This window comes from Microcebus murinus, chromosome 19 (genome assembly GCF_040939455.1).
Source record: "Microcebus murinus isolate Inina chromosome 19, M.murinus_Inina_mat1.0, whole genome shotgun sequence".
Lineage (NCBI taxonomy): Eukaryota > Metazoa > Chordata > Mammalia > Primates > Cheirogaleidae > Microcebus > Microcebus murinus.
In genome coordinates this window covers 37,401,812-37,427,249 of record NC_134122.1, presented here as the reverse complement: position 1 = coordinate 37,427,249, position 25,438 = coordinate 37,401,812, and the positions used below count along the sequence as shown (strand labels likewise).

General features: G+C 54.9%; 3 protein-coding genes across 8 annotated transcripts; 1 reads left to right on the top strand and 2 right to left on the bottom strand.

Moving 5' to 3' along the window:
• Positions 1-284: 284 nt before the first annotated feature.
• Positions 285-10,338, bottom strand: ZNF668 (zinc finger protein 668). 3 transcript variants are annotated; one of them, XM_012764154.2, is made up of 4 exons: positions 9,753-9,851; positions 5,243-5,446; positions 2,162-2,830; positions 285-1,719 (listed from the first exon to the last, which is right to left on the bottom strand). In XM_012764154.2, exons 3-4 carry the CDS (start codon positions 2,806-2,808, stop codon positions 507-509), a joined length of 1,860 nt encoding a protein of 619 aa, XP_012619608.1. In that variant the 5' UTR covers positions 2,809-2,830; positions 5,243-5,446; positions 9,753-9,851; the 3' UTR covers positions 285-506. The 3 variants fall into 3 exon arrangements, with proteins under 3 accessions (XP_012619608.1, XP_012619609.1, XP_075851525.1); XM_012764155.3 differs by lacking the exon at positions 5,243-5,446 and having other exon boundaries at positions 9,753-10,338; XM_075995410.1 differs by lacking the exons at positions 5,243-5,446; positions 9,753-9,851 and adding an exon at positions 3,208-3,809.
• ZNF646 (zinc finger protein 646) lies at positions 10,310-25,438 on the top strand. Of its 4 annotated transcripts, XM_075995408.1 has the most exons (3): positions 10,310-17,476; positions 19,729-19,786; positions 23,305-23,389. In XM_075995408.1, exons 1-2 carry the CDS (start codon positions 12,142-12,144, stop codon positions 19,773-19,775), a joined length of 5,382 nt encoding a protein of 1,793 aa, XP_075851523.1. In that variant the 5' UTR covers positions 10,310-12,141; the 3' UTR covers positions 19,776-19,786; positions 23,305-23,389. The 4 variants fall into 4 exon arrangements, with proteins under 4 accessions (XP_075851523.1, XP_075851524.1, XP_075851522.1 ...); XM_075995409.1 differs by lacking the exons at positions 19,729-19,786; positions 23,305-23,389 and adding an exon at positions 25,254-25,438 and having other exon boundaries at positions 10,310-16,995; XM_075995407.1 differs by lacking the exon at positions 19,729-19,786 and having other exon boundaries at positions 23,305-23,396.
• PRSS53 (serine protease 53) lies at positions 19,267-25,255 on the bottom strand. The gene is made up of 10 exons (XM_075995411.1): positions 23,659-25,255; positions 23,390-23,552; positions 22,837-23,102; positions 22,548-22,702; positions 22,168-22,387; positions 21,292-21,442; positions 20,964-21,208; positions 20,735-20,880; positions 19,939-20,155; positions 19,267-19,660 (listed from the first exon to the last, which is right to left on the bottom strand). Exons 1-10 carry the CDS (start codon positions 23,780-23,782, stop codon positions 19,641-19,643), a joined length of 1,707 nt encoding a protein of 568 aa, XP_075851526.1. The 5' UTR covers positions 23,783-25,255; the 3' UTR covers positions 19,267-19,640.

Genomic DNA, 25,438 nt, shown 5'->3' with positions numbered 1-25,438 from the left:
CAATCCTCCTGCCTCCTCGGCCTCCCAAGTGCTAGGATCACAGGTGTGAGCCACCGCACCCAGCCTGCAATACACTTTTGATCAAGAATCCCCTAGAAGGGCACAGGGAATTTCCTGTACTTATCTGGCCATGGAACCCTCTGTCACAAGACATCCTCAAACATACTTTGGAAAACAATGTATCCAAAGGCCCTTCCAGTTTCTAATCTGCCCATCCAGGGGTCTCCACTGAACCTTATCCACCCCTGAACCCTGTGACCCCCAACCAGAACACAGAGACAAGCTAGTGCCAAAGTGAAAGCTTTAATGAGTGTTGCTCAGAGAGAATCATGTCTCTCGCAGCTGCTGCCAGATTCCACTGTCCCTCTTAGCTGGGTAACAGCTAAGTTAGGTGCCCAGGGGCAAGGATCTGGAGTTTTAAGAGTGAGCTGGGGCAAAAGGAGGCTCAGGAGGCACGCCATGGGCGCTGAGCTCCTGGAAATGTGGTGGACTGGGGGGCATGGGCTTCAGGCCGTCCCCTCTTCAGGCATTCCTAGCAAAGCCACAAGGGGCTCCAGGGGCGTGGGGGTCCCGATGGGCACAGGGTGGGTGCGTTCATGCTTGCGCAAGTCGCTGGCACTCAAGAAAGCCTTGGGACACTGGGAGCAGGTGTAGGGGCGCACAGAGCTGTGGGTACGGCTGTGCTTGCGCAGCCCCGCCCGGTCCGAGAAGCTCTTTCCGCACTCGGTGCAGGGAAAGGGCCGGAGCTCCGGGTGTGAGCGCTCATGCCGCCGCAGCAGTGTCATTGTGGAGAAGGTCTCCTTGCACTCGCGGCACACAAACTGCGGGGGCTTCTCGTCAGCCTCCTCACCCCCCACCTCGCCTGTCCCTCCCAGGGCACCAGCAGCCTCCCCAATACCAGCCTCCTGGCACTCCACGTGCTCCACTGTCATGCCCACCACTTGCCACTGTGTAGCTATCACACCCCCAGACTCTGGGGGCAGCCCTAGCAGCCCTGCGGGAGGGTCCCCCAGCCCGTCCCCTGCTGCCGGGGCGGCTGAGCCCTCGCCCGCCACACCCACAGGCAACGCCAACCCCACTACCAGCTCCTGTTGCGGGGGAGCCCCTGCGGCCTCGCTGCTTCGATGGGTCCGCTCATGCTTCCTCAGGCTTGACGATACCACGAAGGATTTCCCACAGGCGTTGCAGTGGAAGGGGCGCTCACCCGAGTGCACCCGGCTGTGCTTCGTGAGACTGGCACGCTCGGCGAAGGCCCGCCCGCACTCCTCACAGCGGAAGGGCCGCTGGCCCGAGTGCACCAACGCGTGCCGCTTGAGGTCCCAAGACGCCACAAACGTCTTGTCACACTGCAGGCACTTGAACGGCCGGTCGCCCGTGTGCACTCGCCGGTGCATGGCCAGGTCTGCCGGCTGCCGGAAGTCCTTGCCGCACTTCTCGCAGCGGTAGGGCTTCACGCCCTCGTGCGCCCGCTGATGGCGCCGGAAGCTCGACGGGTCGGAGAACATGCGGCCGCAGCGCGGGCACAGGAAGGGCTTCTCGCCGGAGTGAGTGCGCTCGTGGCTCTGGTAGGAGCTGAGCTGCGTGAAGCCCTTGCCACAGGCCGGGCAGCGATAGGGTTTCTGCGCCGCGTGGATACGCTGGTGGCACGTGAGTGAGGACGAGCGGGAGAAGCTCTTCCCACACTCGGAGCAGAGGAAGGGTCGCTCACCCGTGTGGGACCTGTGGGAGCGTGTTGGACCGGGCATGAAGGTGACAGACCCATAACCTGCCTCCCTGTTGCCTGCCTGGGATGTAATTTAGGGGTCCCCTGAACATCCCTGGGGCCTAGGCCCAATCCCTTAAGAGCCACAGGGCTGCACCCCACAGTAAGAAGAAACCTTCAGACTGGGAACATCTCCTGGGCTTCACCAAGGACCCTCTATCCAACCTCAAAGGCAGGAACCTGGGCCAGCTGACCCCACCTGGTCCTCAGAGCTCCATCCCAAGCCGGTCTGCCCCGCCCCCATCCAAACAGGGACACCAACTTCAACTGCACGCCCAGCCCTCCACCCCATCGGCCCCACCACCTTCCCAGGGGCTCATTCTGCTCTTTGAGACTCAACCCCCTGCTGCATTGGTTACAGCAGCCCCCCTTGCCCCCGCCCCAGGAAGGTGCCCTCACCGCTCGTGGTTGCGCAGGTCCTTGAGCTCCGCATAGGCCTTGCCGCAGCGCTCGCAGCTGTAAGGCCGCAGGCCTGCGTGTGTGCGCCGGTGCTTGCGGAACACCGAGGGGTCGGCGAAGCTCTTGCCGCAGTCGGCGCAGGCGTAGGGCCGCTCGCCTGTGTGGCCACGCTGGTGGATCTTGAGCTTGGAGAGCGCGCCGTAGGCCTTAGGGCAGTGTGAGCAGCGGAAGGGCAGCTCACCAGCGTGCGAGGCCAAGTGCACGCGCAGGCACACTGGTTGCATGAAATGGCGGCCGCACTCGGGACATGGGAAGGGCTTTTCACCCGTGTGGCTGCGCCCATGGCTGCGCAGCTCGGGTGCCGTCTTGTAGGCTTTGGGGCACAGCGGGCACGCATAGGGCCGAGGCTTAGCCGCTGAACCTGACACCTTGTCCCCACTGGCTTCCTCTGCCTTGGGTTCTGCCTCCGGCTTTGGCTTCACCTCAGCCACCTCCTCTGTGCAGTCTGCAGGCCCGTGTGTGGCAGCATGGCGCGCTGCCCTGGGCGCATTTGGAAATGTCTTGGTACACGACAGGCACTTATAGCGGCGGCCGGAGCGCTTGTAACCCGGGGCTGGGGACCGGGCCTCCCCAGCCTCCACATCCATGGCCTTGGTGAGCGGGGCTTCTCTGCAAGAGAAGCAAGGTCAGACCAAAAACATATCCTTTTGCAATTCTTCAAAATTATCCAATTCTTCCTCCCTCTCTCCTCACGAAAACTCTCTTAAGGCCTCCTAAGTTATGATATCTGCACTTCCCACTTAGGGCTGCTCAGCCTGAACCACAGAAGCCCCACATCCTTCCTGCCAAGCATTCCGGGCTGACACCTGCATTCACGTTTCCTCTCTGATCTGCTTATTGACAAAAAGAGTTGGACCAGGTAACCTCAGAGGCACTAAGAGAAAAGGTTAGGGTCACAAAAGGTCCACCTGCACTCCCCCCCTCAACCTCTGAACTTTTCCAAGCCCTCTGATGTTCCCAGAAGGCCCAGATTCCATCTCTCTCACCATCTTTCTTCTTCAGCTCAGTGTCCAAGGACTGTGCCAGGACAAAGGGTCTGCAGATGCAGAGGGTACCCAGATGTGGGCCTGGCCTGAAAAAGTCTCCAAGTGCCCGGGAAGACAGACTTGGGACCAGAAGAGGGTAGAGCCAATGGGCTAAATGTAGTAGATGGCACTGTCTGGAAGTGATAGGTCCCCAGCATGTCTGTTTTGTTTTTCCTCTCTGGTTGGTTAGCTCTCAGAGACAGCAACTGTTCACACAGAATCCTGGCTTTACACAGCTATAAGGCACTCCACCCCAGACAGGAATCCTGGTCCACCCTGTGTTCTGGAATCCCAGTTGGCTCCTATTCCCATAACTCTGGTGATGGGGAGCTCACTCACTGTCAAGGCAGCCTGAGCCACTGCTAGCAGCCAGAAGCCTCTGAGTCATAATCAATGTATCTGATCTAACGTGGCGTGGGTTACTAGCTGTAGCTGAGGTCCCTACTTTCTGATCCAGAACCCAGACATCCTCCACCCATCTGTTCCTGGGGATCATGGCTGGGAGCAAATAGGATTAATGGCTGCATTAGTCTTAACACCAGCTCATCCTCCCTGGGGGATGAAGGGAAGAGGATTATGGCAGATCCATTTAAGGAGTGTGGGGCAGCTGCTGCTAGGGGAGGTAGGGGGAGCCAGGTGTGCACAGAGGCTAGGAGGCCGAGGTTCTACTTCCAGCCCTATGGATAACTTACTAGGAAACCTCAGTGAAATCAGTGCATGTTCATAGGCCTGTTTCCTCATCTGTGCACCTCAGGGGTTGGTGGCTTCTAAATTATGACATTGGGGTTAAGGAGGAAGATGGAGCTGAGCTGAGCCAGGAGGGTGCTGGGGGAATACAGATAGAGGCTCAAGGCCCCTTGAGCTGTAGAAGCAGCTTACCTGGCTAACTCAGGGAGGACACAAGAGCCCCTGGGATGAGTGGAAAGGGTTGTATCCTTACACTCAGCATTCTTTTGTTGCCTCAGTCCTACACACTATTCCCCCACACTTCCCCACGCAGCCAGAGTCTTCTCTCTAAAGCTGCGGTCCCTGACCCCTGGCCGCAGACCGGTACCAGTCTGTGGCCTGTTAGGAACCAGGCCGCACAGCAGGAGGTGAGTGATGGCAAGCCAGTGAAGCTTCATCTGTATTTACAGCCACTCCCCATCACTGGCATAAACTCTGCCTCCTGTCAGATGGGGGGATTGAATTCTCGTAGGAATGGGAATCCTACTACCGTAAAATGCATAAATTGCACATGTGAGGGATCTAGGCTGCATGCTCCTTATGATAATCTAATGCCTGATGATCTGAGCTACAGCTGAGGCGGTGATGCTAGCACTGGGGAGTAGCTGCAAATACAGATTATTATTAGCAGAGCAGTTTGACTGCACAATAAATGTAATGCTCTTGAATCATCCTGAAACCATCCCCCTCCACCTCACCCCCCTGCCCCTCTGCCTACCTGCATCCATGGAAAAAATTTCTTTCATGAAACTGGTCCCTGGTGCCAAAAAGGTTGGGGACCGCTGCTCTAAAGAACTATGTGATGCTTCCTCTCCCCTGCTCAAGAAATTTCCATGGCTTCTATCATACCATGCAAATTCCCAGGTCCTTCCTGGTTGTTGCAAATCCTAACCAATCCTTCATTTAAGCCCTACTTCCCCCAGGAAGCTCTTTCTACATCTCCCCTTTGGGTTTTGGCCCCAATGCCACACAATTTCATTCTACCCTCAACTTGGTTATTTCACTTTTCCCTCTAAATCCTGGGGCTTGAAGGTAAGTTAAAGGGCTTGAGTTCTAACCTTCCCGATGAGTTGAATTCCTCCTACAGTTTCAAGGGGCTCCCTCCCTATCTCTGGATGAGGCACTTATTAGCTCCCTTTCAGACCATCTCTGGAGAGTTTGCCTGATAAAGTTTCACCTTAATAAAAATGATAATTCAGATTTAAAGAGCACTTGCCAAATCCCTATTTGGCAAGTACCCTAAACTCTTTACATGTATTAATTCACTTACCTTCATGGCAACACCATGAGAAAAGCTCTGTTATTCCCTTTTCACAGATAAGGGGACTGAGGTCCGGAACAATGGTATAGCATTGTGGTCAAATGCACAGCCTCTGGAGTCAAACTGCCTGGCTTTGAATCTTGCCTCCATCACTTCCCAGCTGATGTGACCATGTGTAATTTACTACATGTCTTAGAGCCTCAGTTTTCTCATCTAAAAAATGGAGGTAATAATAGTACTTACCTCACAGGGTTGGATAAGGATTAAATGAGACAAGAATAATTATTGCCCTTAATTATTAAGTCTTCTCAGAGCCAGATACTTTGTTGAGTGTGCTACCTTAATTAATTCTCTTGTATCTTCCTGAGATAGGTATTATGTCCCCACTTTACAGATAAATAAATTGAGGTTCCAAGAACTAAGTGACTTGCCCATGGTCACACAGTGACCCAGTCATGCAGCTGGGACTTAAATCCAGGTGTTTAATTTGCCTTAAGTTGTTGGGCCCTTGTTCAGTAGTCTGGGGCCTCTCAGACTTGTCTGCTGTTCACACTGATAAGAACCCTGAGCTCAGGTTGTATCTGTATCTTCTCTCATCCCTGCAGAACTACCTTGAGACCACAGCCAGCACCCTTTGTGTCTTTGTTTCCCTCTCAGAGTGCTTGGCCCATCAGTTCTGAGCTCTGGCCTCTATATTGTCCCTTCCCAGCTCTGGGCCTTAGTCTTCCTACCTGTGAACCACATGCCAGGTAGCTAGACGGTTAAATTCCTCCTCCTAAGGCACTTCCCAAGGGAAAAGGAAAGGGAGTGCCAGGCTAGTCCCAGCAGATGCCCAGCTGCATGAACAGAGGGCCAGGTAGGCTAGGCCTCTGTCAAAAATCCCACCATTAACTCCTCACTTCACCGTTTATAAGGCCTCTTCCACCCACCACTCCCTAAAGTGATGTTTCTCCAAGTCAGGTCTGTGAACCCCGAATCAGAATAATCACTCAGGGAGCTTTAGGTAGGACTCAGGAATCTGGACTTTAAACACACTCTCTGGATCATTCCAACCAACACTTAGGAACCAAACACACATCCTTAACCTAGGAGTCTTCACAAGCTCCTAGGAGATAGGCATTTTTAATCTTTACTATACCCCTTTTTCAGTTGCTGAGATTAAGGCCCACAAGGGAAAAACTTGCACAAGGACACATAGGACTCAAACCCAAGTCTTCAGGCTCCTGGGCTAGACCCTTTCTCTACCAGTCTTCATTCACTCATGGTTTATTAGCCAAATTATGAGACTTCCCACTGCTTCCAGGAGAAAGACCAGTATCTTTTCCATGACCAGCAAGGCCCTGAACTGCTGAACTCCTGCCTACCTCACCTCCCACTCCCATCCGTGGCTCACTAGTTTCCACCCATACTGGCCCTCTTTCTTCTCCTCCAACAGCCAAATTCCTGCCTGCTTCAGGGCCTTTGCACTAGTGGTTCCCTCTGGCAGAACTATTCTTCTAGGATCTTTGTGTGTAGCTATCTCTTGGATTTCATCTGTCTCAGCTCCCTGTCACCTCCTCAAAGAGGGTTTTCTTAATCACCTCTCTTAATACTATCTTTACCCTGTCCAATCACTCTCTATCCCCTCCTCTTTTTTTTTTTGAAACAGAGTCTCTCTGTTGCCCAGGCTAGAGTGCTGTGGCGTCAGCCTAGCTCACAGCAACCTCGAACTCCTGAGCTTAAACATCCGCCCGCCTCGGCCTCCCAGAGTGCTAGGATTACAGGCATGAGCCACCATGCCCAGACTCTTTTTTTTTTCTTTTAAATTTTATATATCATATTTTCTTTCATTTTTCTTTCTTTGTTTATCTATACCCATTATATGAGATGGATAAAACTCTTTGCAAGCTTACCATGGGCTAGGTGTCATTCTAGCATTTTATGTATGCTACTCAAACTAATCTCACAGCTGCCTAGAACTTTATTATGGACTGAATGTTTGTGTCTCCCCTACCCCAAAATCATTGAAACCCTAAACCCCACTCTGACTACATTTGGAGATAAGGCCTTTATACAAGTAATTAAGATTAAATGAAGTAATAAGAGTAAGGCGCTGGCCCAATAGGATTAGTGTTCTTATAAGAAGTGACACCACAAAGAATTTAACTACCGTTGTTTCCCTGAAAATAAGACAGGGTCTTATATTTATTTTTCCTCAAGAAGACACCTAGGGCTTATTTTCAGGGGATGTGTTATTTTTTTTAAGTACAGTGCAACAATCTACATTTATTCAAATACAGTTAAGTCGTCTTCTGGAACATCATAACTCTCCAAACCCCTTGAATTCCATCCTGAACTTCTTGCAACTCTATTTCCTTTAGAACCATTGGCCCCAATCTCTCATGCTGAGCAACAGAGCTCTCATGGGGCAGATGAGAAGGGCTGCTCGTCTTCTTTACCGCTCCACGATGACAAAATGCATGTGTTGTGCAGATACGCTGCATAGCCACTCCCATCACTAGGTCTTATTTTCAGGGTAGGGCTTATATTGCGCAAATGCTTAGAAATACTTCTAGGGCTTATTTTATGGGTAGGTCTTATTTTTGGGGAAACACGGTAGTCATAGTCACAGCTAGTATTTAAAGCCAGGTGGTCAGACTCCCAAATTTCTGCACTCTGTTATGTAACTATTGGTTTGCTAGCACTTACACATCTTATGGTTTGGTAGTTAATTTTTTGTCTCTAGCACCAAAGTCCATTCTGGCAAAGAGCCAGGAAACTTTGACTATCTGTATCCTCCAGACCCAGAACCCTGTTTGGTGACCCTAAACAAACAGAAGGAATCAACCTCAGATGCAACTGGAACCCAGGTCTCTATATAGCCGCTGCCTCCCCCATAGTAAGAGTCTGTAAGAATGTCCATCAATAACTATTTTTTTTTTCAGAGACAGGGTCTCTCTCTGTTGCCCAAGCTGGAGTGCAGTGGCCTGACCATAGTTCACTGTAACCTCAAACTCCTGAGCTCAAGTGATCCTCTGCCTCAGCTCCCCACATAGCTGGGACTATAGGTGTGTACCGTCACCACTCCTGGCTAATTTTTCAAATTTTTTACAGAGATGGGGGGTCTCACTATGTTGTCCATGTTGGCCTTGAACTTCCAGACTCAAGCAACCTTTTCTACTCAGCCTCCCAAAGTGCTGGGATTACAGGTGTGAGCCACCATGCCTGGCCAATAACTATTGATTAACTGAAATTGTCTGCCTTTCCAAGTTCACAAGGTCTAGCTGTTGCTCCAATGTTCCATACTGGGCTCGCTCTTGTGGTGATGGAACTCTGTCTTTGCTTCACTAGTGGCTTAAGAGGGGGATGAAGTTCTGCTGTCTCACCAGGGACGAAGAGATTCAATTCCCAAAAAGCTTAGGCTAGGACCCTGGGGCAGGGATGAGGTGAAAAAGGATTCATCTCAGTCTCCCTATCTCTAAACAAGTAGTCACCACACAAGCCTCATAGGCCATGAGAGATCTTGTGGTTGACAGAATTGTGCAGAGGTGAGTGCTAATTATCTCCTAGGCTTCCAACTTGGTCAGTTCACAACCTGATCCCAACCTACTGTCTGGACTCAGCTAGAGCAGCAGTGTCTCCCTCCCAACATCGATCTAAGCTCCAGCCACTTCCCACCCCTATATGCAATTCAATTCCCTCTTCCTTAGGAGCCCTTGATTGCCTTATCACATGGGAAAACTCTTTTACATCCTTCAAATATCCTGGTTCCCCAGTGCCCTCAGGTGTACTTAATGGGCAGGAGAGGTAAGGCCCTTGCGGCGCTCTGGGCCTCAGTTTCCTCATCAGTAAAATGGGGCCCCTCAAGCATGTGAGAGTTTGAAAGGCGTTAGGGCCTACGAGAGGCAGTGGCGCTGATGAGGGGGCCAGCTGCAGAAATCCAGCGCTCCTCGCTCCCTGCAACCGTCTGTATGTCAGCACCCCCGCTAGGCAGGCGGCCCCTGCAGGGCAGGAAGCTGGGCTGACTAGTTTGGTTATAAGCCCTCGGAAAACGTAGCCTCGGAGAACCTGGCAAGAAGGAATGATGGAAGAATGAAAGAATGAACAAATGAATGGACGGAGGGCCGAATGTGGGACAAAGGCTTGCAAGATGGCGTTCTTTAGGACCGCGGGAGGGGTGACCAGGGCCTCGGCCGGGGAGGGGGGCCACAGGCGCCAGGGACCTTGCTAAGCAGGCCGCGCAGCTGGGACAAAAGCTCGCAACATGGCGGGCTCTAGGACCCCAGGGCCCGTACCGCGCAAGGTCGGCAGCCGCGCTGGCCGAACCTAGGCGTCCGCAGCAGCCGGCCAGCGGAGACAACCGGCGGGTTCTAGGACCTGCTGGGCCCGGAGCCCGTCTGAGGCCGCTCACCACCCGCCCCGCCCGCGCTGGACCAACCCAGTCTGCCCTAGGCGCCCACAGGGAAACTGAGGCTAGCTTGGCTCGCGTCCGCGCGAGGGCCATCCAGGGCCCTCGCGGCTTCCTGCAGGCGTTTCCTACCTGAGCGGACTTGGGCTGGCTCCGTGGTGTCAGCGGCGACTCCTCACTCTGATGGAGCCTGGGACACGGCTAGAGAGGGGCCGGCGCTAGGACCCAGCGGGGGGAGGAGGGGATGGGAGGCGGGCCGGCGAGCGGAAGTGAAAGGAGCTTTCTTGGCTAGGGAGGAAGGAAAAATTTGTGGGGGAACCTCCAGCCTATGGTGGCGAAGAAATAGCTTGCAAGAGGTCTCTGGGGGTCCTAAGGGGAGGAGACGCTGGGCACGTTGATGGTATACACCGGCCTATTCCCAGCCTGGGACAGGCCACCGGAAGTGTTTCCAAGAACTAGAAGGTGGGAGGACAGCAAGGCCATGCTCCAGCTTCGTAGTACCTAAATCCGCTTATATTCCACATTTCCTTTAATAGCGAGGGGTGGATTTAATGAAGCTTTAATGAAGCTTCCTCCATCTATCTTGGGAAGAGTCAGGGAGTCCTCCGAAAATTGTCAGCAAAGTACTGTGGTCAGGGCTGCAGAATGCTTTCTTTCTTGTGCGCTTATTCAATATGCACCGAAATGATTTTTAGCAGCCCTTGCCGGAAGTGTGGCTAAGGTAGTGCGTAAAAGCTCACTTCTGTGACCTACATGGGCGGAGCCAGAGTCAGGCGAGCTAGAACCCAGTGCCGGAAGTGTGTCTGTGTGGAAAGGCAACTTGGAGGCGGGACAGGAAGTGTTCCCGAGGCGGAAGTTTCGCGGGGAAGCTTTTGCACCTAGGACACTTCCTGTTTCCTAGTAACAATAGGAAGTGTAGTGTCCGCGGAGCTGGGGGTAGACTCCTGAGTCGTGCCAGCTGCTCCCTCTTCCTTCTACCTCTTTCCTCCTCCCCCTTCTCCTTTTCGTCTTTTCCTCCCCTCCCGCCTCCCGGGAACCCTGGCTGAGTGTGCCTGTGTGGGAGCGCGAGAGCCCCCCCACTGCCACCCCTTGGGGCGCGCGGCTGCAGTTAGGGTAAGCGTCCCAGTGCGCAGGCGCGCTCCCGTTCAGGGTCCCCAACGGACGCGCCCGCGGCGGGAACAGAAGGGGCAGCCGGTGAGAGGTAGGGGGTCCTCAGAGGAAATTGGCAGAGGAGATAAGTGAGGTCAGAGGACTTCATTGGTGGTTGATTATGGGCGGGGACTCTTTGTCAGGTGAGAGTTCAGAGGGGCAGGTTCAGTGAGGGGCTTTAGAGTCGGGGATAGCAATTGTATTGGGGTCCCATGGGAATGAGGAGTCAAAAGTTGAAGAAGGACAAGGTGATGCAGGTGGCAGGAGGGGCTGCTATTGAGAGAGCAAGGGCTTTGCAGTGAAGACTGCCTCAGTGGGTTTGCTTGTGTGTAAACTGTGGTAACAGGCATTGCAGTGTATTGTGAGGATTAGGTGACACAAAGAATATATTTTACTTAGCACAGTGCCTGGCACATGGTAACACTCGGCATGATGAGTTCCTGTCATCATCATCAGTATTAAGAGAGGGGGTAGAAGAAAACATGATAAAGGTTGATGAGGGTAAGGTAAGAAGCCAGGGGAGCTAAAAAGGTAGGCAATGAAGTGAAAGTCTAACTTGAAATGGGATGGGATTTCCAAGATGAAAGATAGTTTGGGTTTGGGGGAAGTAGGTTGAGGAAGTGGCCAAGAGAGTCTTTTGGAAAGGAGACCTTGTGATGCTGAAAAGACTAGGGAGGTGGGGAACAAGCTAGCCCTTTCCCTGAAGGGGACCTTTCACCTCTCCTCTCAGGTCCTCAGTTGTCAACTGGAGAAAGTATCTGCTTTTTTAGTGCATCTAGGCTATTCTATTTAGCTGAAGGGTGAAGGAGGAAGGATTGGACTTCTCTTGTTGAAAGGTCTTAAAAAAGGTTCTGGTTTCCTTTTAAGATGTCACAGGAAATTTTGTTTGTTTCAGAATTATAGAGAGCACAGGGTTAGGGACAGTAATATTTTTTGGATCTGGTCTGAGCAACATGATAATACATGATCTCTGATCAGAAGTAGGATTTTTAGGACAAACTAGGATGGACATTAAAAATTTGAAAAAAATAAAAAGAAGTAGGTTTCATCCCTTAGTTTCCTTATCTATACTTGTAGGGATGGCTTAAGCCTAAGTAGGTCCCATTTGGGGAAGCTTATGTACAGGGAGGCCTTAAATGATGGTGCCTCCAGGTTAGATCAGGTAGAAAGCAGGTCCTGAACATTGATGCTTGGGGAACCTCTCAGTGGCCTCAGATGAACTTGTTGCTCATAGAGCCAAGTGGCAAGGTTAATTCAGGTCTTCCTTTTGACCACTGCCCCCTCTTCCTAGGCCTTGGCCCCTTCACCAAAAGAAGATGCTGCTGCCACCTGTCTACTCCTCCTGAACTTTCAGGTTTCTGCCACATTCCCCATGGAGGACACGCCCCTCTCACTCAGCTGCTCTGACTGTCAGCGCCACTTTCCTAGTGTCCCGGAACTGTCAAGGCACCGAGAACTGCTCCATCCATCTTCCAACCAGGACAGTGAGGAGGCTGACAGCGTCCCTCGGCCCTACCGCTGTCAACAGTGCGGGCGGGGCTACCGTCACCCAGGAAGCCTAGTCAACCACCGCCGGACCCATGAGACTGGCCTTTTCCCCTGTACCACTTGTGGCAAGGACTTCACCAATCCCATGGCTCTCAAGAGCCACATGAGGACTCATGCTCCTGAGGGCCGCCGCAGGCGCAGACCCCCACGCCACAAAGAAGCCACTCCATGCCTCCAGGGTGAGACAGTGCCTACTGACTCCTGGGGCCAGAGGCTTCGCCCTGGGGAAGGCTGGGAAAACCAGACAAAACATACCGAAGAGACACCTGACTGTGAGTCTGGACCTGACCCCAGGGCAGCTTTGGGTACTTGGGAAGATCCACCCACTGGACAAAGAGAAGGCTGGGAAAGCCAGCCAGATCCTGGGGAGGGTGCAGAGGCCTGGGAGCCTGCCACCAACCCTGCCAGAGCCCCACCTCTCCCCACCCCAGCCAGCAGCCTTCTTAGCAATTTGGAACAGTATTTGGCTGAATCAGTAGTGAACTTTACAGGAGGCCAAGAGCCCACTCAGTCCCCTCCTGCTGAGGAGGAGCGGCGGTACAAGTGCAGTCAGTGTGGCAAGACCTACAAGCATGCTGGGAGCCTCACCAACCATCGCCAGAGCCACACCCTGGGTGTCTACCCTTGTGCCATCTGCTTCAAGGAGTTCTCTAACCTCATGGCTCTGAAGAACCACTCACGACTCCATGCTCAGTATCGGCCTTACCACTGTCCCCACTGCCCTCGTGCTTTCCGGCTCCCCCGGGAGTTGCTAGAACACCAGCAGTCCCATGAGGGTGAAAAGCAGGAGCCACTGTGGGAAGAGAAAAGGATTCCCACCACCAATGGGCACATAGAAGAGAGCAGCCCGGACCAGCTCCGTAGTATGCAGATACTCAATGGCACTGGAGAACTCAGCACTTCTGGGGAGCTGGAGGATGGTGGCCTGGAAGAATACCGGCCTTTCCGCTGTGGGGACTGTGGGCGTACTTACCGCCATGCTGGGAGTCTCATCAACCATCGAAAGAGCCACCAGACAGGTGTCTATCCCTGTTCAATCTGTTCTAAGCAGCTGTTCAATGCGGCTGCCCTCAAAAACCACGTGCGGGCTCACCACAGACCCCGGCAAGGAGTTGGGGAAGATGCTCAGCCATCAGTGTCGCCAGCTTCCTTGCTGCTGGCTGACACTGCCGACAAAGAGAAAGAGATCCCCACCACCATGCTGGACCATCGGCCCTATAAGTGCAATGAGTGTGGTCGGGCTTACCGCCACCGAGGGAGCCTGGTGAACCATCGCCACAGCCATCGGACAGGAGAGTACCAGTGCTCGCTCTGTCCCCGAAAGTACCCCAACCTTATGGCCCTGCGCAACCATGTGCGGGTACATTGTAAGGCTGCTCGCCGAAGTGCAGACCCAGGAACTGAGGGCCCTCCCAGCCACCTCAAGGTGGAACTCCCACCTGACCCAGTGGGAGCAGAGGCAGCCCCACACACAGATCAGGAGCATGTGTGCAAAAATGAAGAAGAGACCACTGATATCCCCCCAATAGCAGATAGGAGAGCACCACAGATATGTAGCATCTGTGGGATGCTATTTGAAGATGCTGAGAGCCTTGAACATCATGGCCTGACTCATGGGGAAGGGGAAAATAGCAGGACAGATACCAAGGTGTCGCCTTCTCGGGCATTTGCCTGCCGAGACTGTGGAAAGAGCTATCGCCACTCTGGTAGCCTTATCAACCACAGGCAGACCCACCAGACAGGGGACTTCAGTTGTGGAGCCTGTGCCAAGCACTTCCACACCATGGCTGCCATGAAGAACCATTTGCGACGCCATAGTCGGCGGCGGAGCAAGCGGCATTGGAAGCGGGCTGGCAGTGCTGGTGCGGGGGGACAAGGCAAACTCCCATCAGGGAAGAACTGGGCCCAGGAGTTGGAAGACCATAACAGTCTGGATTCTCCCCAAGACCCTTCAGGGGCAAGTCCTTGTGGGGCCAAAGGGGAAAGTGGTAGGGACTGTTTGCAGGCTGAATCCAAAGGGTTCAAGAGTGGGTTTGAGAGGGATGAGTCCTGTTTCCAGGGTGATAAGAACACAGGCACTGAGGAAGGACTGGAAAGGAAGGAGGCCTGTTTCCTTGACAACTTGGATATTCCAGTAGATGAAGAAAGCAACGGGACTCGCTTCTGCGATGGCCTCACTGGGGTGGACAAAGACCAGAAACCACTCACTGGCCAGCCCCATTCATCTTTTCACTCTGCTGAAGTTGTTGCCGGTTGGCAGGCTGAGGATGCTCACACGTGTTCTGACTGTGGGCATTCCTTCCCCCATGCTACTGGCCTCCTGAGTCACAGGCCCTGTCACCCACCAGGCATCTATCAGTGCTCCCTCTGCCCAAAGGAGTTTGACTCTCTGCCTGCCCTACGCAGCCACTTCCAGAACCATGGGCCTGGGGAGGCAGCCTCAGCACAGCCTTTCCTCTGCTGCCTCTGTGGCATGATCTTCCCTGGGCGGGCGGGCTATAGGCTTCACCGGCGCCAGGCTCACAACTGCTCTGGCATGACTGAGGGCTCAGAGGAGGAGGGGGAAGAGGAAGGAGCCACAGAGGCTGCCTCTACTGAGAGTCCACCACTGCAGCTCTCGGAAGCAGAGCTCCTCAATCAGCTGCAGCGGGAGGTGGAGGCGCTGGATGGAGCAGGTTATGGACACATCTGTGGCTGCTGTGGCCAGACCTACGATGACCTAGGGAGCCTGGAGCGTCACCACCAGAGTCAAAATTCTGGGACTAACACAGACAAGGCTCCCAGCCCCTTGGAAGCATCAGGTGATGCCACAAAAATGGTTGCAGATGGTGTCTTAGAGGGCACAGTGACCTCTGTCTCTGGAGAGGATGGAGACACAAAGTCTGAAGAGGGAGTAGGTGCCACAGTGGTCGACAGCCTCTGCGTGCAGGGTGATGAAAGTTTGCTAGAGGCTCAGCCCCGCCCTTTCCGCTGCAACCAGTGTGGCAAGACTTACCGCCATGGGGGCAGTCTGGTGAACCATCGTAAGATCCACCAGACTGGAGAATTCATCTGCCCCGTCTGCTCCCGCTGCTACCCCAACCTGGCTGCCTATCGTAATCATCTGCGGAACCATCCTCGCTGCAAAGGCTCAGAGCCCCAGGTGGGGCCCATTGCAGAGGCAGGAGGCATCAGCGAGCCCCAGAACATGGCAGAGGAGGGGCCAGGGCTGGCAGAAGTAGATAAGCTGCAGGAAGAACTTAAAGTGGAGCCCCTGGAGGAGGTGGCAAGAGTGAAAGAAGAGGCATGGGAGGAGACCACTGTGAAGGGGGAGGAGACAGAACCGAGGCTGGAAACCGCAGAGAAGGGCTGCCAGACCGAGGCCAGTGCTGAGCGGCCCTTCAGCTGTGAAGTGTGTGGCCGGTCCTACAAGCATGCCGGCAGCCTCATCAACCACCGGCAGAGCCACCAGACTGGCCACTTCGGCTGTCAGGCCTGCTCCAAGGGCTTCTCAAACCTCATGTCCCTCAAGAACCACCGGCGCATCCATGCAGATCCCCGCCGTTTCCGCTGCAGTGAGTGTGGGAAGGCCTTCCGCCTTCGGAAACAGCTGGCCAGCCACCAGCGGGTGCACGTTGAGCGGCGTGGGGGTACCCGAAAGCTGACTCGGGAAGATCGTCCCTTCCGGTGTGGGCAATGTGGACGGACCTACCGCCACGCTGGCAGCCTCCTGAACCACCGGCGCAGCCATGAGACAGGCCAGTACAGCTGCCCCACCTGCCCCAAGACCTACTCCAACCGCATGGCTCTGAAAGACCATCAAAGGCTACACTCAGAGAGTCGGCGGCGGCGGGCTGGACGGTCCCGGAGGTCAACTGTGCGCTGTGCCCTCTGTGGCCGCGGCTTCCCTAGCCGGGGGTCTTTGGAGCGGCATCTGCGAGAGCATGAGGAGAAGACAGAACGGGAGCTGGCCAGTGGTCTGGGAGGCCCAAATGGCACAGAGGGCAGTGAGGGGAACCTGGCCAATGACCATGTTCTAGGGGGCCGATTAGGTGGAGTTGAGTCAGTACTCCAGCTGGAGGACAGAGCTGTGAGGCCAGGGGAGCACAATCAGAGCCCCATCAGGGCAGCAGATTCAGAAGCCACAGAGCCACTGTCCTGGGGCATGGGGAAGGCAGATGGGTGGCAAGGAGACAAGGGACTGGTGAATCATGAAGGAGGTTGGGTTTCTCAGGGTCAGGTACTGACCAAGCCAGATGAATCAGAGGACAGTGTCCCCAGGAGTCCTTGCCACCTTGGTGACAGCCAGTCCAATGGACCTAGTCTCAGTCACATGGATAGCTGGGACAATGGAGACAACAGTTCTCAGCTTCAGCCAGAGAGCCACCCCTCTTCCTGCAGCCAGTGTGGCAAAACCTATCGCCAATCAGGTAGCCCCTTGAATCACCAAAATACCCACAAGACCGACCGACACTATTGCCTGCTCTGCTCCAAGGAGTTCTTGAATCCTGTGGCCACTAAGAGCCACAGCCACAACCACATAGATGCCCAGACCTTTGCTTGCCCTGACTGTGGCAAGGCCTTTCAGTCCCATCATGAACTGGCTAGCCACCTGCAGGCTCATGCTGGGGGCCACAGTCAGGTACCAGCTCAGACAGAGGAGGCCAGAGGTCCCAAAGCTGGAACTGTGGAGGACAAGGTGAGTCTCACTGGTCAAGGGAAAGCCCAGGAGGCCCCATCAGAAGCCCCCAGACCCTCAGGAGAGAATGCTGAGAGAGCTAGCGGAGAGCAAGGAGCAAAGTCCATGGTGGCTGAAGACAAGGAGCGGCCCTTCCGCTGTGCCCAGTGTGGGCGTTCCTACCGCCATGCTGGCAGCCTGCTGAACCACCAAAAGGCCCATACCACGGGACTGTATCCTTGCTCCCTGTGCCCCAAACTTCTACCCAACCTGCTCTCTCTTAAGAACCATGGCAGGACCCACACGGACCCCAAGCGCCACCGCTGCAGTATCTGTGGCAAGGCCTTCCGGACAGCTGCCCGGCTGGAGGGCCATGGGCGGGTCCATGCACCCCGGGAGGGGCCTTTCACCTGCCCCCATTGTCCCCGCCACTTCCGCCGCCGAATCAGCTTCCTGCAGCACCAGCAGCAGCACCAGGAAGAATGGACAGTGGCCAGCTCTGGTACGGGGGCATGAGCGGGCTCTGGCAAAGGATGGAAGGGTCCTAAAAGGAGGTGGGCACACAGTGGAGGGTGAAATCAGGCCCCAAGGTGGGTGGGGGAGCACAGAGTGAGAGGAGAGAGTCATGTGGATCTCGAGGCAGCCGGGGGCTTGGATGTGGAGTGACAAAACTAGTGTGAGGATGGCGCCTTTGCAGCAGCTGAGGTCTGCACCTCAGGTCTGATGGCATGGTGGGTTGGGGCAGTGCCGGGGTGGGGGGTAGTCAGCGGGAGGGGCAGCTGCTTGGGCTCCTCAGCTTTACTGTAGCCAAAGAGGAATGGTCTTTTTATTTTGGGGGGAAGGTAGCTGGGTACCATCTGGCTACCACATCTGGAAACCCTCCTGCTTCAGCCAGTAAAGTAATGATTTCCAGAAAAAGATAGAGCTTTGATTTGGTCTAGGTTCTGTTCTTTCCTAGAGCAGGCGGGGAGCCAGGGAATGAGGAATGGGGCATGGGCTTTATGGCTTCACTGCTGACTTGGCCACAGAAATTGGGTCACTGGTAGGCACCCAACTCCCTGTCCTTCCTACACCTTGTCTCTTGTCCTTCCTCCTCTTTTCTTAAAAACTAGATCTCTGTTCCTTTCCTATCAGTATTGCCCACATCTCTTCTCCTTCTCTTTATTCAACCCCTTTCTTCTCCTCCCTCTGCTGCTGTGTTTTGTTTTTTTTTTAGGATCCCTCTAAACCACCCTTTCCACCTTCACCCCTGCTGTGCACCTTTACCTGGAGGACTGAGTCACAGATAATTGTTTCTTTGAAGCCCAGGCCCAGCTGTAGCAACAACAGTCATTAGCCCCTATCTCACATCCTCTATCAGAGGGATCTCGTGTAGAATGGCCTCCGCCCTGCCCTGTTGCAGGATGAGGCTGTGGAGGTGTGGGGTAGCCTGTTCCTTCAGCAAGCCCTAGGCCTGCTCTCTCTCTACTTACTGTAGAGACGAGGACCCATTTCATCTAGCAGCCACCAGGGGTGGGTGTCCCTGAGATGGTGGGCCCTTGACAGGGAAGGAGGGGATGGTGGGTGAGAGTCCCCTGAGAGCTGAAGGGATGTCTTTCAGGATAAAAGATACCTTATGACCTCAAGGGAAATGAGTGGAGCCCGGTAGCCACAGCTGGGAAAATAATTGGGAGTATAGGATTTCTGGGTTCTCATATAGGCCTCTGGGGCCATGCATGGGCAGGGGGGAGTGGCCCACAGGGCTGGTTGGGGGGGTTACAAGCTGTGCAGGGTCTGCCCCCTCAGTCAGTGACCTCCTCTCTCTCTCCCCAGGAGCCCCAGTGGCACCAGCGGCGGGCAAAGGGGACTTGTCCTTGCCCCATACACCCACACCCACGACCCCTCTCCTGGACCCTTCACCCCAGTGGCCTGCAGACCTCAGCTTCTCCCTCTGAATTTCAAGTCTCCAAAGATCAGAATATTAGGGAGGGGGTGCAAGCAGGGAGGGGCTTGATCTCCACATTTTGCTCAGGAGTAGTTTGGGCATCCCCATCTCTTCTCTCCTCTCCTTGTGTGAAGAGGACCCAACTCTGGCTTCTTTCCCACGAAGGGGGTGGGGCATTCCTCATGTCCCTGTCCTTGAAGGACCTTCTTCCCCCAGCCTTTGTCACCATGCTCTTCCTGGTGCCAGCCTCTGCCAAGATGTTGGGCCACCCTCACCAGCCAGATCCCAACACCAGGGAGAGGCAGATTCAGAGCGCCATGGGTGGGAATGTTGCCTGTGGAAGGGGAGACTTTTGCTACATTTGTAACTTATTTTTTAAAGTCTATTTTGTAACAATTTATTTAAGTTTTAAAAAAAGGAAAATTGCTCCCCCCAAAAAAAGAAATTTTCAAAACATGTGCCTGGCGTGATTGTATCTGAGAGGAGGAAGGGCAGGGAAAGCTGGAGATGCCTGCATGGAACAGCAGGGCTGGTGTGGGAGCATCGCAGGTGGCATCCCTGTCCTGCAGGGGAATGGGGGCATCTGGTCCTGGGCAGGTTTCTGCCCACAGCCACCTGGGCTTTGGGGCCTGCCCCTGGGCCTGGAGCCACACATGGGTCGGGGATGGGGAGGCACAGGGGCGGTGAGGCAGGAACTGCCTGGATGTGTTCTCATGTCCTGTGAACAGCCCAGAGTTGTGCGTCAGCAGCTGGCTGGTTGGTCTGTCAGGGAGACAGAGGGAGAAGGAGTAGGGTTGGTTTCATCCTCAACTTTGCTCCTTCCCTTGAAGGAACAGGATCTGTCTTGGTCCGCATGACAGATGGGAGAGAGTGCTGAGGCTCAGAGAGGTAAGAAGCCTGCTCCAAGTCACACAGTGAGAAAAACCAGGATTTGAACCCCACCCAGGGCAGCCAGAGGTACCCAGAGCAGTACTTTCCCTAGACTGAGAGAAGGGGCCTGGAGAGGAAGGGTCTGGCAGGGAGGCCCCAGGGCCACATACTCATGTTAGCCAAGCAGCTTCCAGTCTCAGCCTCAGGCTCTGGCGCCTCTGCGAAGTAGACCTGCCAGTCCAAACTGCTGATCCAGTCCTCATAGGCAGGGAGTGCTGCGAAGACTGCGGGCCTGGCAGGGCCTTGGCAGGCATCTCCAAAGCTGTGCAGCCCAGCCAGGAACCATGTGCCCCTCACCTCATGTACCAATGGTGCCCCGGATAGGCCCTGTCAGGGTCAGGTGACACTCAGTGTCACTGACACTGGGTGACACTTCCTCTTAGGCAGCTGTGGGGTGCAGCAGAGGGGCTAAGGGCTGAAGCTCTGGCTGTTTGGGGGCTAGTTACCAAAGGTCTAGTTTCAGGTGAGAGGCAGGGCTAGAGGCCAATCCTGGTAGAAGATGTCTTTATTTCTCTTTGGTTTTTTGTTTTTATTTTTTTGAGATGGGGGGGTCTTGCTCTGTTGCCCAGGCTGGAGTACAGTGGCATGATTATAGCTCATTGCAACTTTGAACTTGTGGGCTGAAGTGATCCCCCTGCCTCATCCTACCATGTAGCTAGGATGCCCAGATGTTTGTCTCCATGCCCAGCTAATTAAAAGAAAATATTTCTAGAGATGAGGCCTTGCTATATTGCCCAGTCTAGTCTCATACACCTGGACTTGAACCATTTTCCCACCTCAGCTCCATCCCCAAGTCACTGGGATTATAGGCATGAGCCACCACACCTGGCTTAGAAGGTCTCTTGAACTACAGGGTGAGGAGATGCCAGAGGTCTGTTGAGTAAGGTTTGGGGGACTGGAGCTCACCTCACATTGGGGCAGCTCACCCACTGCACTGGTACACACCATCCCTGGCAGAATGGGGCTGCCATCACCCCCAGGAACTGTGTGTAGCCGGCTACAGGCCCTAGGCCCCAGCAGGGTCACAGGCACTGTCTGGGGGGAGCTGATTCCTGTAGGGCAAGGAAAAAGACCCAGCTGCCTCAGCAGCCTTTAGGCTAGATGAACAGCTCCCAGTGGCCCTGGTCCTACATACCTGCTCCTTGGCGAGCCAGCCCTAGGACCCAGCCACGTTCCCCATCAGGCAGGTGGTGGTCAGCGTAGGGCAGACAGAGGGGCCGCAGATCGGGGCCCAGTGTCACGGGCTGGGCCAGTAGCAGGAGGGCCACATCATAGCCCCCCTCTGGGTGAGTATAGGCACCATGGAGGATGAGTTGCTTCAGGCCCCACTCCTCTGGTCTGGTCCCCAGCCCTACACTCCACTCCTCCGGGCTCTGGCGCCTGTGCAGAGGCAGCATCAATGGCACTGGGACAAAGCTGCCATCAGGGGCAGGGGGCACAAAGGAGAGGGATACAGGGCTCACCCGATGAAGCAGTGGGCAGCAGTCAGCACCACTTCCTCTGACACCAGGGCTCCGCCACAGACTAGCTTCCCCTGGTGCTTCAGCCTGGCATCCCAGGGCCATGGGGAAGGAGCTCCTGCTTGGGGACCTTCTCTCCTCAGGGACCCACAGGCTGAAACAGACACATTACATCATCTGACTTCTTGTTAAGTGCTCACTGTGTGCCAGGCCCTGTGCTAAGTATACACTTCCTACTTTCTATTCAATCTTCCCAATATCCTTAAATTTTTTACCCTTATTACTGAAGGTAACCAAAGTTCCAGAGAGATTAAGTGACTTTCTAGCTCTGTAACCACAGGCAAGGAGCAGACTTGGGATTCCAAAGCCAGGGCCTGATCTTTTAACCTACATGGTCTCAAGGACCCCATCCCAGCCTCATGGAATGTTCCTATTCACAACTTCTTGCCCCACCCGTCTGTACCCTCCAGGCTGGGACTGGCTCCAGTATTCCTGGCTCATTAGTGCTTCTCTTACCATCGAGATATGACTTCCGTCTCAGAACTTACTTTGCATTGGATTTGCATGTCAGTCACTTAATGCCAGAATTTTGATTGGGAGCCCTGCCCTGTCCAGTCTCGCTGGTCCCCCAAATCCTTCAGTCAGGTTTCAGAGATTCCTCTTACCTAAATTCCAAAACTGTGATGTTCCAAAGCACCTATGTTTCTCAGCCCTAAGGGGACTTTTCCCATCCCAGGGGCTGAAAGGGGACCTTAATAGTGTCCTCGTTAGCCCTTGGCGGCGTGTGGACACCTTGTATCACTTGTGTATTCTGAACTGATGTTTATTTCACTGTGGCTTCCACCTACATGTCCCACTCCCAGCACCCCCTGCTCATACCTACACAGCTGTCCTCATCACTTGTCTCCGGGCTGTCTGGGTTCTGGGTCAGGAAGGCTGCGCCTGGAGCTCGAGCCTGCAGCCAGGAGCTGTGAGCAGTCATGTCGGTCAGCAGCACGGGGGTGTCCTCCTGGGCACAGCTTGATGTGAAGCTGATGATCCCAGCCTGAACCCAGTGTCCATCAGGCTCTCGGCACAGCACAGGGCCCCCAGAATCTCCCTGGAGCCGGGCAACAGAGCCAAGGACAGACACCTGAATCCCAGCCTTGCGCAGCCTACCCTTTGACTGCAGCCCTTTCACCCATCGCTGTGGGTCGAACCCCCAGCCCAAGGCTTGGCCCCTTCCCTTCTGCTCCCCTCCGCTTTCCTCCCCATCAGACCTGACAGGGCCCATGCACCCCAGCCTGGGCACCCCCACACAGCATCCCAGGCCGGGCTGGGCTGGCCAGCAGCCGTTGGTGTAGGCTGTTGTAGAGACAGTTACATGTGGGGCGGCTGATTAGGCGCAGGCGCAGATTCCGCAGGGTCCCAGGAGCTAGTAAAAGAGAAGGGGCTGGGGCAGAGTCTGGGCTCTGGGAGGCAAGGGAGCTGGGACAGTTGGGAGCTGATACTGTGTGACCTCGGACAAGCAGAATGCCTCTCTGGGCTTCAGTCTGGGACACCACTTACTGTCACTGGTATCCTGATCCCAACCAGTGGCCCAGCAAGAGGTTCCAAAGGGGAAGCGATGGGCAGGTTGGGGCAGGCAGAGGGGTGTGTGGGTTGTGGGGTGGGCGAGCCGCAGCAGGGCCAGGTCTGAGCCCTGGCTGTAGTGGTTATAGGTCCTGGGCAGCTGCAGGGCAGTCACTCCCACCTCCTCAGCCCCTGGGCCTGGCCCCTCACGCTGCACAGAACCCAGGACGACTGACCAGGAGTTCAGTTCCGTTGTTGCCGCCCTGGAAGGGGAGGGACAAAGCCCAGGCTGTTGAATGCCAGGGGAGACAGGGACACCATGGGAGATAGCACAGGGGGAAGATGGGTCCTTCCCTCTTCTCGATCTCAGTTTTCTCATTTGTAAAGCTTCTACTCTGAAAGGTTTTTGTTAAGATTAACTTGATAATATGATTCTCAATAAATGGTACTTTATTGTTATTCTAGGGGCAGGGGCCAGTCTTGTGGGGCTTGGAGACAAATTGTCCACCCCCAAAACCAGAGACCCTGCCTGTCCCCAACCATGACTCACTTTTCAAAGCAGTGGGCAGCAGTGAGGACCCAGGTGTCTGCCACCAGGGAACCGCTGCAGATGTGGACTCCCTGCCTCCTCACGCTGGCCTGCCAGGGCCACTCGCCAGGTACTGTGTTGCCCTCCTGAGGGTTGGGGGGACCAGGGCCACGCTGTCCACAGGCTGTGGAGAGGAGGGGGTCAGGCTGACAGCAGGCCCCTTTCCTGACTTCACCCCAGGCCCAACCCAGACCCAAGTAAGGCCCAGCACCCACATCCCCAGAGCTTACCACGCTGAGCTGCTTGAAGACCTGGGAAGAGAGAGATACAGGTGAGACCTGGGGGAGGCTCACCTGCCTGGCCAGGCTTGATGGACGGGGTGGGTAGTGGGGTGGGCCCTGGGTCTTTGACCATGACTCTATGGCTACCTCACCAGCCCCTCCCAGAATGAAAATATTTATGTGAGGCCAAGAAACAGCTTTTATTGGAACCTATTCAGCACACACTCAGTAATTAGTTCTCCTCCCTCAGCTGTGCTCAGCACTCCTGGGCCTGAGAAGCAGGGCTTGGGGTTCAGCTTGGGCCCAAGCCAATCCTCCTCCAGGCTTCAGAATCCCCGACTCCTGCCCCCGCCGCTGAGTCAGGGGGACAGCCTGTGTATGTGCAAAGCATTAGCTTAATTGTCCCCTAAGCCGTGGAGGCCTAAAAGGAAGGATTAGAGGCCTGCGTCATGTCTAAGTCGGGGAGGGCCCCAAGAAATTGAGACCTCACCCCTGTTCTAACGACTCAAATTCCCGCACCTTCCCAGAAACCGCCAGAGGTCCTCCCAAAGGATCCGTGCCCTGCCTGGTCCCCTTCACAGGCACACACAAATACACCCATGAAACATCTGGGCCAAGAGAGCCAAGAGACAGGTCCGAGGTAAAGAAAGGGAGACTGAGGCCAGGGGGCCCAGAATTTGCCTGAGGTTGTTCTGGAAGTAGCGTCAGACAGGGCAGAAGGTACGCACACAGGCAGCACCACACACAGACACACAGGCAGCTGTGGACAGTCCCTGCACACACAAACGGTAACCCAGCCCAAGAAAATCCCACCTGTTTTGACACAGGTAGCCACATATACCTCTCCACAGGCAGAGCCACACGCAGTTACATCGCCACAGGCAGACTGGTGCCCTCCAGGCAGGCTCCCCCCTGCACCCTCGTCATAGCACTCTCGCCTCCCTCACACAGGTGGCTTACCCTCTATGAAGACCACCACTCCCAGGATGAGCAGCCCTGGTCTCCAGCTCTGTTTCATGCTGCTGCACTCAGCTGCCTGTGCTCTGGTTCTGAGAGGCCACCTGGGTCTCCCGGCTCCACCTCTGCTCCGCCCCCAGTTGGCCAGGAGTCAGGTGTCATTGCTTTCCTCGGCTGGCAGGGAGCCAGCAACTCCTAGCTCTGGGGCTGTCGCTGTGCGACCCTGAAGTGGTCTCTGTCTGTCTCTAGGCTTCAGCCATGGAGCCAGAGTTCCCCTACTTACTACTTGAGTGACCTTGGAGAGTTAAGCTATCTGTGCCTTGTCTAAAAAATTCAGAGTTGCTGCAAATGTAAAAATGCTTAGACTACAGTCTGGCATGCAGCAAACTCACTCCCAGCCTGGAACCATCATTCTGGAACTGTTCCCACCTTTCACTTCAGCTCCCTGCCATTCTCCCAGGCCAGGGCCAGGTGGGATTCAAATACCTTCTCCCTGTGTCCACGCCAGAGAAAGTGTGTGCAAGGCTGGGCACTGAGGGGCAGGCCCTGTGCTGTTTGCTGACCACGGGCCTTGGCAAACCCCAGCACCTCTCTAGGCCTGCTGCCTTCTCGAGAAACGGTTACAGTGGTGCCCACCTTTCTTACAGGTGTTGGAAGGCTCTCTCAGTCGGATGGGAAGAAAACTCAGGGTGCTTCCTTCTTCTCTTCCTGACTCCTAACTCAGGCCAGCCCAGATTGTTCATGAACCCTGACCCCAGCACGGGGCAGCTGGATGTAGAGTTAGAGCATGGTCACTGGAGCCAGAGGGCCCAAGTGGATTCACATCCTGAGA

Excerpts from the sequence above, each read along its gene's own strand:
- ZNF668 (XM_012764155.3), bottom strand. The coding sequence starts at position 2,808 with ATGGATGTGGAGGCTGGGGAGGCCCGGTCCCCAGCCCCGGGTTACAAG. Across the intron at positions 1,720-2,161 it reads GACCTGCGCAACCACGAGCG|GTCCCACACGGGTGAGCGAC; the intron begins GTGAGGGCACCT and ends ACGCTCCCACAG.
- ZNF646 (XM_075995406.1), top strand. The coding sequence starts at position 12,142 with ATGGAGGACACGCCCCTCTCACTCAGCTGCTCTGACTGTCAGCGCCAC. Across the intron at positions 17,477-18,786 it reads ATGGACAGTGGCCAGCTCTG|GAGCCCCAGTGGCACCAGCG; the intron begins GTACGGGGGCAT and ends CTCTCTCCCCAG.
- PRSS53 (XM_075995411.1), bottom strand. The coding sequence starts at position 23,782 with ATGGTCAAAGACCCAGGGCCCACCCCACTACCCACCCCGTCCATCAAG. Across the intron at positions 21,209-21,291 it reads GCTGCCCACTGCTTCATCGG|GCGCCAGAGCCCGGAGGAGT; the intron begins GTGAGCCCTGTA and ends GCCTCTGCACAG. Across the intron at positions 20,156-20,734 it reads GTGAGCTGCCCCAATGTGAG|GGCCTATCCGGGGCACCATT; the intron begins GTGAGCTCCAGT and ends TGACCCTGACAG.